Here is a 20,038-nt window from a genome sequence, read left to right as displayed (position 1 = left end):
ACTCGTGTGTTTTTATGTGGCTATACGCTGTACGCATATGTATAGGGGGCTCTCAAGTTGCGCTTTTTCTCATTTCCGTGCGTCACGTGGTTTTAGCTCGTCGTCGGGCAGCACATACATAAGTAAATATACCTACCAAGGAAAGAGAAGAGGAAACCACTGGTGGAGCTGCAATTTTATTGTTGTGCTCCATGGGCACGCGGTCGGCGTATAGGGTATTACCTGCAGTTGGAAATTTTTCTCCCAACCGATACAAATATACACGTAATATTTTTATATTGTCTTGTTGTCTTGTGTACCGGGAAAAATGAGTAAGCGTTCTCCGCAGTACGAGGTTTCAGTACAGTATTTTTGACGTGGTGTAATTTAGTTCGATGTCCATGGTAAGGGTTCACCAATCGGATTTGTCGTCGGAGTTTGAAGAGCTCTCGATCGTCTCCTGTGTGGTTCTCTTTTTTTTTTTTTCTCTTTCCTCACGTTCTCGTGAATAGTCAATGAGTCTGGATGACAATTATTTATCTCTTCCGGCATAGTCAGTATATTATATGCGTCTAACGACTTGCGGTGTTTTTTCGTTTTTTTTTGGTTTTTTCACTGTTATTTGGAGTGGTAAAGATGTTCCGGTTCTTAGGTATAGTTGAGCTAATGAATCGGTGAGTTATCCTTTGCATTTTTCAAGTGCATTAAGCATCAATGAAGTAGAATTTACTTTATTACGATGTGTAATCGTTTAAAAAATTACTCGTGAACGCAATATTTTAAAGCTTAGTATTAAATGTAAGTTTTCAAAATGCAAATAAAGTCAGTGTTGTGAACAAGAGTAATAAAGATCGTGAAAATCTAAAAAAAAATGTCTAAAAAGCGTATTGATATAAAAACAACACAAGGAAACCCAACGAGTACTCGACATTTTTAATGTCTGCAGAAACATCTCAGTTTACGTGGTTATGGTGATGATGGGGTTCTGAGTCATTAGTGCATCGAAAATTCTAATTAACGAAATTTCCATGCAATTCAACGTATACCCACGCACTTATTTTATTTTATTTTTTTCTCTTTTCTACCTCACTTTTCATTGATATCTACGCGGTGTGTCATTTATATTGAGACAATAAAATACCTCGATTGGATTTCATTATTCGAAGAAATGTTTCACACAAAAGTTATTCTGCTCATACTATACCTATTGGTGACCTAATTATTCGCACCACAATTTTCAGAGCAAAACTACTTTTTTTAGAAACATCTTTTGAAATAATAAGATCATACAATCAAACTATTTTATTGTGCCAAAAGAAATTACTCACCCTGTAATGTATAAGAAGTAGGTACATGCGTACGTGTAAAAAAGGAAAAATCACGTCCCTCTAGAAAAATGTACGGGTATTTTTTTTTATTATTCTTTCATATTACGTCTACCTAACGCTCGTTTTACGGCGCGACGCTAACAAGAAGTTTTCTGATTTTCACTCAAATTACCGTAAGGTGAAATCGCCAGGAGGCAATCATCGGCGCATTACGAGCGCACGTCCCGAAAACCCGACTCGCGAAACTTGGTTACCTGCTACTTTGTACGCGACAAATAACGAGTAAGAACAAGAGGGATGGAGATACTAAAAAACTCTTAATTTTAGCATCATTTTCTCAAAGTGCCCGTAGGGAGATTTTAGCGGCAAAGTGACCAAAGCAAGTCTTGGGTATTGGAGGGAAACATAATTCCTTCACTCATAGCGTTATGCCTTAATGGCAGCAAGCTCATGCGTCTGTTTGAAAAAAATGGTAAACTGTGCTTTCGAAGCGTCATTTTTACGAGGACGAGTCGTTTAGAAAAAAAAAAAAAAAATCATCACCCTGTAGCTTACACAATTTTAATACATTTTAAGAGAAAAACATTGTACAAAAATTACCGTGAGAATCTAGGTAACAGTGAGGACAAGTACGTCACTGTAGAGACAAAAGAAAATTCAAATGGCTTACATTTATACTTTCTCGATTACCATATAAATTTTATTTTTTGATAGAGAGCTATACGAGTCACAGAATTTTCCAAGAATCCTACGGTATTTTTTATAAAAAAAGATGTTTTCCCATGTAACATGAGAAAAATAAAAGAGTATGGTGAAAAATCAAGTAAAGGATACAATTCAGCATGTCCTGAATGTTAGCGGGCGACAGCTCGTCGTTGGTGGAGTAGCACGAGATGAACTCCTTCCTGAGGTCGTGGAAGACGGTGTAGTGGTTGGGTAGGTCGATGAGCTTGTTGCAAGTCTCGGGATGGAGGCACTGCCTCAGCGGTGCCTGACCATCCACCACGAATCGTGGCGAGCTCCCTGCCGCCACGCACGTCAACGACGACCACCACGTTTCGAACTGCAAAAAAAACATCCAAAATTATTACATCTGCATTTTTAATGATTTCATGTATCCTCCAATTACATTATTGTGCACATTTATTTTGCATACAATTTTCAAAGTGCCATCAGCAAGCTGCAGACAAGCGACAACGGGACACGTACAATAGTCCATATGTCTTTTAATTCAAAAAAGCCAGCAAAGCTTGAAACATTTGTACACAAGAGGTAAATGTATCTCTTAACTCGACAGCAGTTGCACATTTAGCAGCAGGTGGCAGGAAAAGGGATAACGCCCCCATCGCGAAGACGCGTTTGGCCATTTGAGGATCGTGTCGATGCACCCTGAGTATCACCCGCATCGTCGGGACCCGTAAACAATACCAAATGGCGATAAAAAGGCGCGCACGAGCTTTTCCCGTATCGTATGGTTTTGAAATGCGTCATAACTCGCTCATTCGACTGTCGCGACCAGAGGAGTTGCAAGAAAATATATGCTCGAGTGAGACATCGAAAAAATAGGTAATAGACTGATCATATGACACGACTCTTGAAGGAACGTCTCCTCGTGAGAGATTCGATGACAAACGGTACATCACGAACACGCGGGATGGGGGAGACGACAACTTCCTGCCCGAAAAATTGATTCGCCGAAGGCTGCGGTCGAGCTCATACTTAAGCGGTGGTCTGATGTCCGCGAAAGGACGTACACGGTGTGCGAGTAAAGAGGCTCGGCTCGTGGAGTACAGCCGAGAATTATTGCGTAAGTCGACACGCAAGTCATCAGCAGCCGAAGAGCTGAATCGCGCACTCGTAACGCAGATAACGAGGTGTCCTACCCCCTGGTATTAACGACCGTACATATATGGCACACGTTACAAGTATACCTGCGTTATAGGTACTTATTGTCCATCCTCGTCGTCATACAGACGACACGTGTGCTTTTTTTTGTCATCAGGCGATCGTCGATTCTACACTTGCGCAATCGCCGACTTGCTCTTTGGTTGGTCATTTTTTTGTTGCGTCTTTTGTTTTGAGGGGTTTTTTTTTTGCTCTCTGCTTGGCTAATACTCGAGACGCGCGTCGTGGCACAACCTGCTGTTTATGTTTCATTTGAAGACTCGAAAGCGAATGGTTGCTCACGTTTGTATATATGTACGAGTTTGTGACAGCCACAGGTTTTTTTTTATTCTAGTACGAGTTATGTGTATGTATCTTTTTATTGCTTTTTTTATAAAGTTGAATTTCATTTATCAAAAGGTCAGAAGGTACAACGTGTTAACAAGATTGAGATGTACAGCTCGCTGTATTTGATCTAAAAAAAATTTTTCCATGGAATCATTCGAGCTCGGATCGAGATAAGCAGCGGTGGAGATATTTGATCATAAAAATCGTGAAATAGATTTCAAGTGATTACGAAATCGGTTGTTATGAACACAAGATACTGTAAGGTGATAGCGAAATAATCGTTTTCTCTTCCATTTCATCGTATACATTGATTAGTTACTCTTCTCTCAAGTTTTGTCTTGAAAAAAGTGGATTTATGATCTCCAAATAAGAAATATATTTAGTATTATTGAGAATAATTTTTTTACTTTTTCAATATCACTCGTTTATTATGAAGAAAAAGCATGTGCCTTACTTTAGCTTAACAAGCAATTTAATTACCTAGTAAAACTCAGGACACTATATATATAAATACGTATGACAAGATTGTTTTTTCTTCGTCACAGGAAAGTAAGAATAGAAACGTACAGCAAACGTTTTAAATTGGGTCGAGATACTTAGTTAAAAAAAGAAAAAAAATGAATCATGAAAGGTTTTTCTCAAACGAAACTAGATGCTTTTACAGTACCGACAGCTCTCAGCTGTCTTCTAAAATCAAGATAAACTTTTCGCACAACCGAGAAAAAGAAAGTCGTGCTGATGACTCTCTCGCCCGTTGCCTATATACTTACCCTCTGCAATTAGATTTACCCGAGGAGGAGGAGGAGGCCCCGTGATAACGGATCATTGCGCGATAGCCGAGAAATTGCAAGGTGCGTTTAGTTACTGCCAAGTTCTGATGGAAGACGGAAAACAAGCAAAATATATTGAACGATGAAAATAAAAAGAAAACCGTGAAGGAAAGAGGTGGAGTGAATGCCACAGCAAAGGTGGTCAAGAGTACCAAGCGAGAGCAATGAGTTTTTTGCGAAAGTTGAGCCGTTTCTTGGATGTAATCTATAAACTTGGCTCGCTCGGTATATCGGAGGTGGACGATGACCTGACAATGATTGCAGACCTGCACGACGATACATTAGTTCATATTCCTTCGATTACAGGTTTTCTCTTGATTTTTGCAACTGCTGTTTTTCTTTTCTTTGTTTTTTTTTGTGACATAAGTACCGGGGGGAGCTTGAGAACTTTGTATCAAAAATTGAGCAAGACCAATGATACTTTTCTGATTTCCTTTTGAAGGGTGATACGTACATTTTTGAGGAAAAGTTCGATCCAGGGGCTATCGATGCAGCGACTGGTTAATCCAGATACCATAAATTTTATTATAACGATTGGATAATAAATTCCTGATTCAATATCTTATTTTAATTTCGCGCGACGTACGTCACCTTCTTGTGAACCCTTCGTGCGTAAGTAGTTTTTGTTGAATATTTAAGAAATGAGATGGACTTTTTTTGCTTAAACGTGAGCTGCTCCTGCTGCTGCTGCTGATTCTGCAGATTTGTTTTTTCTACTTATTTTTTTTCTTGCTACGTCGCGAGCGTGTCATGCATAAACATTACGCATCTCGCATGTATGATAAACGTTGCTTGCATTAGTACTGGCTCGATATGGAGAAAATTGTGAAATTATTTAAACACTCTCTGACGCCACGTTGAAAATTAATTATGCGGAGTCCACGTCGTGGTGATATATTTATTCATCTCTCGCATGATATTTTGTCCTGAGCCACCGTAGGTAGGTTTGTACACTTGTAGCAGTTATAATATTAGTGTACACAGATTATTTATGCAAAGTAACTAAAAATCGTTGAAAAAAAAAATACTATATGGCTCGTGAACATTTTTAGCATGCTCATTTTTTCTATTCATAAATATAAACAAATATAAATAATCAACAAATAAATAAGTATATGGAATATAAAACGTAAGATAATCCATGTAGAAACGATGTGCAGATGAGATAATATTTAAAAAACAATTAAACTTTGAACAGGAAAGAAATAAATGATTTAAAAAATAGATACCCATGTAATAGTAAATTAAAAATTAATAAAAGTTTTCAACTTTTTGAAGATGACAATTATTTCTTTTTTCTTTTTTTTTTTTTTTTTTTTTTTTTTTTTTTTCTTTTCATATCACAACATACATAATCTCGTTTAATTAATACCATAAATTACATCAAAGGATCAGGTTACACAAAAAAAAGAAGAAAAAAAAGTTTTTAAAATATAAGTAAATCGCAGAAAAAGAAAAAAAATTAATCCAACCTGTTCGATGGCCTGTGCCAGAGGAATGCCGTGCTCGCGCAGGTAGTCCTCGGTGAGGGTCGGTGCGTGCGCGAGGGCCGCTTCGCTGACGACGCCGCTGCTTCCGGCAACAGCTGGATTATCGCTTCCGTTACTGCCGTTACTCTCATCCTCCATGACCATCGGCTTCACCACGTACTGCTGTCTGCCCATTACCTGCAATTGAGATTCCGATTTTTTTTTTATTATACTCACACACGCGCGCCAATCATCATCGCACACCTTCTACCTTCTACCTCTCTCGTTTACCATACCATTACAGAGGGATAGGAAACTCTCTGACGCCGTTTTGAAGTTTGCCTATTGAATTATACGTGGGCGAGGGAGAGAGGAATGGGGTATCGCGCGAGGAAATCTGTATTTAAGCGCCGTAATGTTTGATGATTCGCGAGTAGGGAAAGCGTTGAAATCCTCACGCGTGGAATATATACTGCCTTGTAATTAAGGAGTAACGTGTGCGTGTGTACGTGTGCACGGACAAGGACGTTGGTTTAATTAATTTTGGTGTTGGCGTTGCTTTCGCAAACATTTGCTTTGATGGAAAAAAAAACCAGGTGAGATAATGTTTGGCTGGTAAATCGTTACAGGCATTAATACATGCCAGACTATCCATCAACCAAGTGATGTTTGATCGAGGCTTACTTGATAGTTTTTTTTTTTTTTTTTTTTTTTTCATACTCTAGCTCTTAGTAAATAGTAAAAATGTGAACGGTGCCGCGCAAGAATGAGCGATGATGACAGTACTTCATGTTCGCACGTTTGATGACTTAAGCGATGATACGTCGAACCGATAATTTCAGTATGTAACGGACGAGGTACTCTACAACGGGTAAAAAGTGTCTAACTGTACAACTTTTATAATCTTGAAAAATTAATGAATAATTGAAAAGTATTAATAAGATGGACAAGAGTTGTGGAAGTAGATTTAAAATACGGGGGCTCTACAAAAGTAAATGATACGTAAGAGTTGGTTTGAAATCGATAGCACCACTAACTACGTCGTCTTACAATTAACATACGTAGAAAAGCGCGTGTGGGTCATAAGACTCATCTTTTACACTTTCTTAATCGTTAATTCAAAAAAAAAAAAGAAACCAAAACGATCAACTTGAATATATATATATTATGTGCAACGTGACCTTATTTATACGATAGTGATAATGCTTGGGCCCCTGCAATCATACAACCAACACAACTGTCGTTGAGCAGTGCGCTGCCAAATGCATATTCATAGGCGTTGGCTTTACCACTACTCTGTATAGGTATATTCCTCACGTCTGTACGTAAAAGGCGAAAAAAACGCTATCGAGCCAATTAAAAAGTCGATCGACGCTTCCGGTTCTTCCTCGACCACACACACACACACACCAATGATGCTTCGAGGATCCTTCATCACTCAAGACCCTTTTCCGAGCGCTTATATACTTATGCTGTGGGTAGTATACCTGCACCCTTGAATAACGGGAAGGAAGAATTTATGGTTTCCTTGCGCGCGTACACAGAGTAAGGCCCCGCTGAAATTGTATCCATCGCTTCGGTATTGGGTAAAACTTACGAGCAGCAGCCAGGAAACGATAAAACGCGTGCATATGTGGATCGATTAACTCGCCCCCTAATGACGTAAAGAGTTGCTCATCATCACGATCCAACCTCTTCTTCTCCAGTTTCGCTCGTCAAGCCGACCTTAGCTTTATACATGCACAATGTTTTTTTTTTTTTTTTTTTTTTTTTTTTTTTCATCCCAGTTGCAGTATCGAATTTACCGTAATTTTTTTTGCCTCCCCTCCCCCTTATTTAGGTAAAAAAGAGGAAAGAAGAACCATCAAGGTGAACCGCACGCAGGTGGGTGTATATATCTTGAGAAAGTCATCGGCGCGCAGTGCGCGTTTGAGCACTTTGCGGTTCTGCTAATTAGTATAAGTAATAAGCCAACGTTGTTGTTTAGTGCGCCTTAGCGAAGACGAGAGACCTATGCGTATAACATCACGAGCACGCGTTGTTTTCAGGTCTCGTTTTCCAGGCTGTTGAGCCAAGCGAGTGACTCGCTCGACCGTAAACGAATGCTCCTTCACCGGTGAATCTTTGCACTTCTTAATTGATGATTGCTCGCCTCGGTACTGTAGTTTTATTCATAAGCTGGGGTACGGGTTGGCGCTGCTGAGAATCCGGTCTAATCAAAACACAATTGATGCCGGCTAGCGATGGTTAAGTCGGTATAGGGTGAGAGTTTAAGAAACTGATCTTGATGTTAGTTCAAGACTCCCCTGCTCTCCTTTAAGGAAGCATGTGTATGAGACAATAGACAATGCTTGTTGTAATTACGCAAAAGAAATTGTAAATATTGATAAAGTTGTTCATCCTCCACAGATTCATTTTTTTTAATTAAAAATCTCATTTTAATTTTTGCTTACTGATCTAAATGCGAAAAGGTTTTAATAAATTATAAAAAGTTTGATAAACAGTACAGATGTGGACACGATTTCCAAAAATCAAGTATCTAGTTGGATGTGACCGATTAGAAAACAGCGTTAAAATAATGTTTTTTTTTTTTTCTTTGAACGTGCTCGAAAAAAGTTCACGCACTGCGTATGAACTTGTTGTCGACCAAGTGATATTATCATTCGTAAAGCACAACATGGGAGATCGTGATAAGGCGATTGACTGGTATAATGTGCTTTGCCGTTGAAGAACAAAAATATACAAGGTTAGCGTAATCTGAAGTTTTCAGAGCACATGACTAACGTAACTGTGTCGACAATATAAGTAGATAAATTTACTTGTATCATCAATTTACTTATATAAATAAAATATACTTTTCTAAAAGAAAATTATTAGTGTTTTAAATGATTAATTTTCTCTCTTACGTGACTGCAACGTTGTACGCACCCGAATGTGAGTAACAGAAAAAAATTTTTCTTCGAAAGCCCGTTGCTCGACAAAAAAAAGAAACGAACAACGAGGACTTTATGTCATCCAAAAATTAAAGAAAAATTCCTGGCCCCAGATCAGTATGCATACAATATTAAGATACGAGAACTTGGGATGTATTAATTTTCTTGGCTAGAGATTATACTGTTAGAATGCAATAAACATTGGGATACTTAGTAATTTTTATTAAGAACCTTTTTTATATGGTAAAAAATGGTATGTTAATGCTGTCAAATTCGATCAAATTGTAAGAATTCTTTTTTTTTTTAACTTAAAAGAAATATCAAAGCTTCAAAATTAGGCTACGATAATGTAATATTTAATAATGTTGGGCTTAATTATTGTTCAGTTAAAATAAAACATTCAAAACAGATCTCATGAATTCAGATAAATTTTATTTCTCATTTTATCTTATCTTGTTGACGGTTATTTTTAAATCTCTAAACATTTATTGATTACACGAAAAAAAACTGCTTCATTAATTTTTAAATAGAGTTATCATTTAATTAATTTTAATTAGTTTATTTATAAGTTTATTTATTGATGAATGTATAGACTTTTATTTTAACTTTTATTTTATTTACTTATTTATGAACTAAAAGATTAGAAACAAAAAAGTCATTAGAATTATTATCCCCTTTTACATGTTAATTATAATATAATCGTATAACTTGTACACTCTATGCATTAAAATAATAATCGTATAAAAAAAATGCAATAACATAATTGAAAAAATAAAATGTTACGAGAACGCTGCAGATACAGTATCGAGCATCAATCATTTTTGCTGTTACCTTGTATTATTATTATTATATCAAAGTTGATAAAAAAAAAAATATTTTTCATACAAATTTTTTGCAATACGGAATTGAGGCATTAACAATATGCACGTAACAATAGAATGTTCAAAATTTAATTTCGATGTAATTAATTAATGAAACTGTAAATTTTTAAATATGCTACTCTGAAAAGTAAATGCGTGCAAAGCGATACCATTTACGCGCACATGTAGATTCTGTTTAACTGTGTTGGGTGAAAAAAAAAAAAAAAAAAAAAAATACCAACATGTCTAGTGTATACAAGCAAGTCTGCTTTTCAAAATTATATTATCCCTCGCGTATTCCTCTCTGAGATAGGCAGTATTAGCATAAAAGCCGTTTTTCTATGCTAATGGCATTCAAGCGTGCGCGACCGAGCAGGCGCGAGCAAACGACAAAATTCGTGAACGGCATAGGCAAAGAGCAAGCAAAGGTGCTGTATTATGTGTTTAAGGTATATTCCTTCGCTCAAGGCTTTGGTTTAGTCGAAGGGAAAAATTTATATCTCTTCACGGATTTTTTTTTTCCATTGCTTATACATGACTGAGCAACTGATGATAATTACTGATGTAAATGTCTGCAAAATTTTTTATGGGTAAGGTTTTAATCTCATAGCTCTCTCTGATCTTGGGTACATGTATAAAATGAGCTGTTAGCACGATGCTGCTTGGGTTGGAAAATTTTAGTTGGGCAACCAGTTAGATTTGATGTAATTACGGATCACTTTGACTAATCACTCGAGAAACACTATAGACTATTATTTGCGAAAATAAAATATTGTATCTTACATTGTTTCATAAAAAGCAAATAAATCAAAGAGGCAACTTATCAAATGATTATTTTTTATTAGTGCCGTTGGTAAAAATATTCCGCTGATCTCATGTGTCAATCTCAATGAATTTTACAAAGGAATGTTATCTACAATTATCAAACAACGAATTCAATATTTTTTTTTTTAAGAAAAAAAAAAAAAACATATAGAGCTAATACGTACGCTGTGTTTTTAAAAAACGGATTCATGTTACCGGGTAAAATTTTCTGGTTTTAAAAAACATGAGAACTAGTTTTTTTTTATTTTATGTGAATTTGAAAAACGCCACAGTCGTGGCATTGCAATGAAGTTTTAAAATAACTTGGTACTCGCATCATATTTTTAATCGTCTTCGTGTAGGTTTATTTTTTTACTTTTCTAGATGATAGAAATGAAAAGTTCATCAATACTTTTTTGCATTAGTACTTTTTAACATGTATACATAAAATTTAAAAATAGGTTGAACTTTTTATTTGAATAAGTTATTTACATTTTATAAAAACTAGTATTTAAGTACTAAGGTTATATAAATTTAATTTATATAGGTATATTGCACTCACTCGAAACTACCACTTTATCAATTTACAAGCTATTGAAAAAAAACATTTTCGAACTAAGCTGCTAATGCATTGTTTATAGCTTATTTCTTATAAGTGTGTTTCATGCGACGAACCTTCATCAACTATAACTTTGGTCTTGCTATTATCTATCGTGCATTAATCTCCAAACCATTTTATGAAAAAACTCATTACACCTATCTAGATAAGATTGAAAGTGTATTTATGAAATTATCGATAAATTCTAAGTGACAGAATTTTTTTTATCTCCACATGTAGCATTTAAAAGTCACAATAAACTTATATGTAGAAATATAAAAAATACTTCACACAAAAAAATGTATGTTTTGCTTTTTGTATAAAAAATGTATAAGAATTAAAGGACCCCTATAGATTTATAGATCCAGAAAAGTTAGAAGATTTGATTTGGATAAAAAAAACTTAATTATTTTGAGTAGTTACCTGATTTAAAAAATTTGAGATAATATACAGTTGGGTAAAATCGAGGGTAAAATATCCTTTTTTCCGTTCAGTTGCCAAAACGATTATTCATGTTCATTAATTATTTTATTATCATTCAATTATGATCGAACGTTTACATTAACCATTCAAACGTATGGAATAATATTCTATCAAAAATGTGCCCACGCACAAGTCTGATGAAAAACTTCTATATCTCTGGCGAGTAAATCATGTGTCACAATTTTAATCGAAAATAAATCAAAATTATCGGGACAATAGTTTCTTGGTTCAAGATACAAGTTTTATACCGAGCAATAACCCTTACATTATTCCGCCTCTGGTTTCCGTTCCATCGAATTTTTAAACCTACGGTGCAATGCGGTGCAATGAGGAGCCTCAAAATGAAAATCGTTTACACGAGTTAGTTTTTACGTATGGGCCGATGGGACTGGCTATGCGACTGTTAGTTACTGACGTCGTGCTCGCGCAGCATATCCGGGACAGGAAGCAATCGCCAACCCGCATTTGACCTCCACATTGTATACAAAGCGAGCAGAGCCATACAATGACACGATATATTTGCTTATTTCCATCTTACGTATGTGGATACGAATCACATTTTAAAAATCTTTGATCAAGCAATGCTTTACGCGAGAAAAATAAGTTATCCTACCGATGACCTGTCACATTTTTCTACAGAAAACTATTAAAAAAAAAAAAAAAAAAAAAAAAAAAAAACCTGCTCCTAACTCTGCGTACATCGTCTCCTGGTTCCAGACACGTGGAAAACTTCATTTCCGAATGAACAAACAAATTTCATGGCTTGCGCGAAAATGTAATTTGCCAGCGGTCGGTCGGTCCCCCATCAACTGCCTCCGCGAAATAATGACCCAACATTAGCATTCGCAATGGCACACGGACGCGGAGAGCAAAGACACGCTCGGGCACTATAACCGAAGCAGGTAGATTGCATTTTCCGCGAATGTAATTTCATCGGGCGCCCGAGAAAGAGAGAGGAGGGGATAGGCTTGAATTTTATGTGTGCCTCTCACTTTTTGACGAACTTCTTGGCTTTTTGTATGTAGATTTTATACTTCCCAGGTAGCCATTGAGAATATTGCTTATTTCGTGGTGGAAACGACCGTCACTGCACTTATTGCCGATAATTCTTTTTTTTTTTGTTACATTGTACTTGAAGTAAAAAATACGTACTCCGTTGCCTTTCACATTTAAGATGCTTGTCAGTGTTACCGAATGTAAAATCTTGACGCGTGAACTCGTAGTTTCCCTCTTCGGGTATGAAATTGTTGTTTACGCGCTTGTTTGCTGGTGAATACTGACTTTGTATTGTTCTATCGCATACTTGTAAAGAGCGATTTATCCCGTTTCAACTTGTTTTTATTTTTTCTAAATTACATGATTTATTGAAAAATACAGCAAGAAATATTTTTTTAATTCAAGTTCCACTAGTTATTATTTTTTAGTAATAAAAAAATTTGAGTTAATTGAATTCATCAAAATATTTCAAACTTAATTATTCACCTTATAATGAACTATTACAAGCTTTAGATTTTCATTAATCAATAATTTTTTATGTTTGGAGCTTTCACTTCGTGATTCTCTTTGATTGTACCTCGTTGTACCTACTACAACCAGCAACTGCACCTGATTGTATTAACACTACCACAAAAACGATGGTTCCGCGTTTCTTTATGATTCTTTCACGATTTGCAGTAATAATAATTGTAAAATCAACGAAAGGATTTTGCGATTGAAGCAATGTACATTATAATTTTTTGACGTTTAATTAATATTGCAACAAAGTGATTGATTCACAAGTACGGGATAATGTTGTAACCATATTTCTACTGTTTCCTAAAGTTTCAATATCTTTTGTGTACCACAACATCAATTATAATCCTGCTTTAAAAATATATATAATCAACTACTACCGTGCAAAAACCAATTTTTAATAGTAAATGAATAGCCAAAGTAGAATTGCTTGCTTTATTTAAATTTATTCCTTCATCTATGATAATTTCTTTCTGTGCCGTAATGATTCTGTTGATAAAATTTCAGAAGTCGTAATTCTCACAAATTAACTATCTATGAATAAAATTTTATCTTTTTCTAAATACTTGGATATCAACTACTACAAAACAAAAATAAAATAAACGTTACACTGACTAAAATTTAACTAGAAAAATTAAAAAAAAAAAAAAAAAAAAAAAAAAGCTAATCACAATAATTATAGATAAGAACATGCGCATTACAACAAGAGTCCAGCTACTTATCATATCGCATGAATGCATACTTCTCAAAGGAAAGACGGAGCAAAAAAACATGCGCTCGTGCGACATCGCGAGAAAAAAATGGGAAAAAATACCTGAAAACGAGTTCATTACCGCGAATCACCTTCTGATAATAATTAAAAATAGTAGGAGAAAAAAATAAGAGGCACATAACGATTGATCAATATTGGAGGAAAAAAATTCTTAATCAGAGAGCTCACTAGAAAAGAGACTCTAATCATATGCACGCGAGAAAAGTTCATTTGCAAAGTGACACTGTAAAGTAATAACCGAGCCAATTGTCTCTTTTCTACCTCACGATGATTACAATAACAAAAAAATAATAACATGTGGCTCTACTAAAAATAACTAGAACAAATGACGAAACAAAAATTAGGAACGCCAAGATTAATGTACAACGATGCCGATATTTTTTGATACTTGAGACGACCTGCAAAGACACAAAATCTAGCTAAACAATTTCGACAACTTTAACCTGTACTAATACGCATATGCGTTATGTGACAAATATGCTTTATTTTTTAATCTTGGCCTGGAATAAAAATTATCACTACGCCGCAGAAAAATCGTCTGCATGATTAAGTGCGATTAAGTGGCAAGTTAATAACTGTGCTCTCTCGATGTCGAAAATAATTTACGCGTATGGAGAGAAAACAGTCGGTAAAACGCCCCGGCCACGAAGTCAGCAGAACAAGGTAGTTTAGTACTACAACAAACCCTCACTCTCTCTCCCTTTCGTCTGCAAAGCTCGTTAGCTTGACGTTCAGAAGCTAGCTGGAATCACCACGCTCATTTTCATGTCAAGCTTTGAAATGGTAATGCACCTAGATGTTTAATTGTGCGTACGTTCAAGTTTTAAAATGTGAAAATAGACATTCAACTACAGTAGTTTACAACAATGTTACGGCGTTCTAAGGCTCGTTAAGTTTTTAACGACTCTAGGGGTATTTGCAAACCTATAGTTATTGTGACATGTGTGCCACTGTTAAATGGCACATTTATCATTATGTACATATACAAGGATGATTCCACGTGAAGTGTACACGAAAAAAAAATTTTTTAATACGTTATGAGTAGAGTATTGCACAAAATGAAGAACAAAATATCAAGATGTACAACTAAGTATACATGGGTGTACCTACATTTAAAAAAAAGAACAACTAATATCTAGAAAAAATTAACGCAAGAAAGAAAAATTCGGGCTAAGATATTCTGATATAAATGATAGGGATATAATCGCAAACATGTCGAGTTTAAAAAAGAACTAAACGATCATTGATACATGTCATTATTTGTTTGCAAATTAAAATATAAACGTTACAGTGAGAAAAAAAATTACTTAAAATATTAAAAAAGATTCCACGTACTGATAGATGTGTATAAAATTTAAAATTAATAATTTTGATGAATACTCCAGTATTGTTTTATACTACATATAATAATAATATACAAAAGCTTAAGTTTTCGCTATAGAAGCGAAAGCTGCACTCTTATACGAATTGCTAATTTTGCACGCAAAAGAGGAGGTAGAGAAAGGAGAAGTCGCGGACGTGCACGTTTTTTTTTCTTTCTTGGGGTCGGAGGTCACCCGCGGAAACAAACGTGTCTTTTGCATATAAGGCCATTTATACGAGGGAATGCTTAATGCTTCGGAAGCCCCGCACACGGCACTGCTGCGCACCGTAATAACAATATTGGAATCGAGCTTGTGGCTCTCTAAGAAAACAATGGCGAAGAATCGTTCATTTTGCGAAATGGTAGGTAAAGGGATAAAATGTCTTCTGAATTTTATTTGTTTTCGATAATATATGCCAATAACTAAATAGACAATGAAACTTTTAAAATTTACAACGTACACAAAAGAGTTATTGTATTAGAAATAGCAATGATGGTAAAAACAAACAATTCCATTTTTTTTTATTTTTTTTTTTTTTTACATAGTTTCTATTCAAAAAGTGAAAAAAAGCCAAAAGAACGAAATAACATGTAAAGTCAGTAAACAGATTTTGCATTGTACATACATGGGATAACGTTTTTTTATTTTTTTTTTCTTTCGCAACATTGTTTAACTAATTTAACCATGCTATTTTACAAAAGTATTATAATCAATGTTTTTATTATACATTTTGAGCAACACAATAAATGTGTCTTAATAAAAGATTTACGTCATATTGGATGTACTTATACCTTATACGTTTATTAAAAATAATAATCTCAAGAAAAATTAGATTCAAACCAGATGAACACTTATGGTGCAGAGATTTTTTTTAACATTTAATTTCATTCTCTTGATATCAAAAAATTATAATTGTAAATGGACATGATTGAAAAATTTTAGTACAAAATTCATGTATATGGTATCTGTAATATTTTATTCAAATAATTTATTCAAACTGCTGAACGCTCTGAGGTACCGTACTTTCAAATACAACCTCGAAGTGGAGTATCGAGCTTCGTGTTTTAATATATAAATATGTATTATTTTGAGCCCAGTAACACAAAATAAAACACAGAAAAAATCATTTAACAAGAGTCACAACTCGAACGAGGAAACCACCAAGTCGGCGATCGGGCTGTAAGCACAAAAAAAAAAAAAAAAAAAAAAAAGGATATCGGCCAAAAGTGAATTGACGCGTGACGCTCGTACGAGCTCACCGTTTTGCGGTATTACAAGTAAGCGGAGGTACAGGGAATCAAGGCGCGAGATAGCCATCGGCCGAAGAAGCGAACGTGCGCGCGGAAGAAGCGAAAGAGAGCCGATGGACGCGGTGGGACATTTGTAGGCAAGGAGAGAGAAAAAGAGAGAGAGAGGAGAAGGTAAGGAAGTACAGAAGAAAGAAGAAGAAGAGCCGATCGCGATTTTGCACGCCGAGCCGGCAGCAGCACTGACAACCCATGGGAAACCACCGACCGAGCGTGCGGTCGAGCCGTATGTATACTGCACTGTATTACTATATGTGCTGTACAATTCTGAAATTTCGAAAAGGTTTGCCACTGTTGTTATTTTATTTAAAAAAAATTTTTTTATTTCAATTCAATTAATTTTTAAGTGAAACGTCAGACTAGCTTTCCCTTTTTTAGAGATTGTCCACGCGCATAATATGATGATTGGCGGGCTGTCTTTTGTGAGAGCAAGTTTTTATCGGGTTACAAAATCCAATGAATACGGCAACATTCTACTTTTGTAGAAAATATTTTTTTTATTATTATTATTATTATTATTATTATTTTTTACGTCACGAGGTTGTCGTCGACTGTTAAGTATACGCCAGGAGTATCAATCAGGTGAATATTTTAACCGGAGAGATTGAATTTGGAAAGTTCACAACAAGCACTTGCCGTCGCAGATATGTTAATTGATAGAGATAAAAGATAAATAAGAGTGACGTTTGATTTTGTTGTGTTTTATTTGTTCGTCCGAAATAAATTGAGCTGAGAAAAAAAAACTGTGTTCTCAATAATATATGTACTCGACTTGAAGTTGAGACTTTTGTTTATTTAATGTTATATAAATGTTGAAGATACTATAATGTATTCTTATTTGCAAAGTTTCAAGGTACAAAAAAAAAATAAGCTGTAAAACCAAACAAGATTCGTAAATCATCATTCCAACATAGGTGTATATTCATAGATTTATATTTTTCTTATGCGTTATGGCGTCGGCAAAAATCATATTTTTTACGTGTCAGGATATTAGCACATACGTACAGTGATTGATTAGCTGGTACGTGAATAACATTAAAGTTGACATTGCATAACCATGTGCCAGTCACGATTTTGAAAAATAAGACTTCATAAAAAAAAAACTTTTTAACATACTTACACGTTACTTGAAACCTTGTATTAAAGACGCACGAGTTTGGAAGGTTTAGTTGGAGGCCCGAATCGTGATGATAATATTTTTTAAGTCTATACATCATTAAAAACTCATTTTTCAAATTTGCTTACATGGATTTCCTCCTAATATTCTTTAGCATTATCATTTGTAACGATTAGATATCGAAATTTTTATCTAAACGAAAATGTATTTGTTACTAATTTCTAAATCGTTTGCTACAACGTCTTTAAGTAAAACGGCGAATAGTTCTACTTCTAAATTTTAATAAAAGGCAATCATTTAGTTTTTTAATTAAAAAAAAAAAAAAAAAAAAAAAAAAAAAAAAAAAAAAAAAAAAAAAAAAAATACAATACATGTTTAAAATTAAGAAATTAGATGAGTGTATTTTTTATATTTATTCAATGACATCACCCTCGTTAGAAATTTATATTTTCTATAAAATTGAAACCAAAGTTTTTGATGAAATGTCTTTCTTTAGCTCCTTGAACCGTAAGATGTTATAAAAATTCACAATAAGCCGTAAATTCAATTTATCTTTGCAAACACACGGCACATATTGTAAAGCTCACGGTTTGTCGTCGGCCATGTTTTGCGTAGTACCCACACACGCATACGGATACAGGAACGAGAGGGAAGAGCACGTGTTTCGGCGGCAGCGATGACGACGACTATACTATCCCACGGCGCAAGAGCGAAAACGACCTTCCGAGGGCGCGACGCTCCGCCTCCGACGAACGGACCGACCGAAACAGAGTCGGGAGAGCTTTTTAGAGCTGAAACAATGGCAGTTCCGCGTGCAGCAATATGGTGGTGACGTATATAGTCGGTTTGCTTTGGAAAATTGTTGCAGTGGAGATTGTTATGTTTTTCTTTACTGCATGGACAAAAAAGGTACTTTTTTAGAATCCCCCCCCCGCCAAATAATCAAGGTTTTTTGTATTGAATAATAGATTATTAATAGTATAACAATGTTCTAAATGAATTGTGTTTACGAAGCGATAATAAATTACTCGAAAATAGTAATAAAAAAAACAACAACATATATGGGTTTAAAAATAGTTTATTTCATGAAGCTTGTAATTATTAATTAATTGTACTATCAAAATTTTTCCATGTAATGTTGTAACTGTTGTTTTGAATAAGGTATATTATAACAATGAGAAGGCACTGTAGTGATAATTGCTGATGCATAATTAGATTTTTTTTTCTACATCCAACGATAAATTAAGTGTATTTTTAAATACTATAAACAAATTTTTTTAAATTAATGTTACATTAGATTCAATGATCAAGTTAAAACTATTTAGAAAACTTAATTATTTCAATAAGAAAAAAAATTGTAACACAATAAAAGTTATTGTAAATTAACTAAATCGACTGCCTTCTATTGCGAAACACAGCACGAAAAGTATACAATTAATTACCGTACCATTGCAACAGCCCTTCTTTTTCTCATAGGAATAAATCTCCACTTCTCCAGCTTATTACAATAGAAAAGTAAATTTATTAGACTATTGTTTGCACATTTTTATACTCAACACCTCCGTATGCAATACAGTCATTGCTTACATAAAAATCATCTCATTAAAATTACAGATAATACCCAATATACCCATAGAACTGGATTCGCAAGAAAATAACTCCTCGACTGACTGTGGAGAGAAATAAAATTTGTACAGGAGGAAAAAGAATTTTTTGGCTCACGCAACAAACACAAGCAAAAAAAAAAAAAAAAAAAAACGAAGCAAACAGAGCAATGCGGCTCACGCAAGATTCACGGGCGCGTGTTTTGCATTGCGATGCTTCTTCAACTTCTCGTCCGAGTTTGTATATAAATATGTGAACTGGAAAGACGAAAAAAATCTCGAAAAAAACAAAAAGGAAAAGAGAACCTCTTGCAATGCCGCGTCCTTAATTTATATCAGCACTGTACAGTACAGCGCACACATATACCTACAGGATACAGCACACGTGCGCGCATTTCTGAGAGGAGAAAAAGGAGCAAAGGATAATGAAGAGAGAGTGTCTTTTTGGAGCGCTGCCGAGCATCATCGGAGAGAAGGAATGATCGGAGCAAACGGAGGGGCTGCTGACTTGTTTTCGTCATCGCGAGGAAAGTCTGCGCGCAAGGTGGAACGGAGACATGGCCGAGCTAGCAGTGCGGCGGTGATTTCCTGTTACACTTTGTGGGGATCTCGAGAGCAAGTACAATAACATTGCCGCTGCTGTTTGTGAACTTTGCGGAACGGAACGCTGGTATAATGATTTTTCCTGACTTGTGTCTGTTCGTGGATCGGTATATTTCGATAGGCTATGAAAAAACTGAAGAGCCAAATTATTTTTATAAATATGATCAATATAAAAGCCTCTATGATTATTATAACTTTTTTTTTTTTTTTTTTTTTTTTACAATTGGGTTTTCCTTAATCGTC

At 35.1% G+C, this 20,038-nt stretch overlaps 1 protein-coding gene across 3 annotated transcripts in view; it reads right to left on the bottom strand.

The window, feature by feature from the left end:
• LOC106641978 (RNA-binding protein fusilli) overlaps positions 1-20,038 on the bottom strand; it is a 41,459-nt gene that overhangs the window by 17,889 nt on the left and 3,532 nt on the right. For all 3 annotated transcript variants that reach the window (XM_089590695.1, XM_089590696.1, XM_014356598.3), the window contains exons 2-3: positions 5,842-6,036; positions 2,142-2,370 (exon numbers count right to left, since the gene is read on the bottom strand). In XM_089590695.1, coding sequence (XP_089446821.1) covers positions 2,142-2,370; positions 5,842-6,036 — 424 coding nt within the window. The remainder of the gene's footprint in view (positions 1-2,141; positions 2,371-5,841; positions 6,037-20,038) is intronic.

This window comes from Copidosoma floridanum, unplaced genomic scaffold, assembly GCF_036245765.1.
Source record: "Copidosoma floridanum isolate Cflo_tuat_1 unplaced genomic scaffold, Cflo_Japanese_pri ptg000013l, whole genome shotgun sequence".
NCBI lineage: Eukaryota > Metazoa > Arthropoda > Insecta > Hymenoptera > Encyrtidae > Copidosoma > Copidosoma floridanum.
This window is presented reverse-complemented; position numbering and strand designations above follow the sequence as displayed.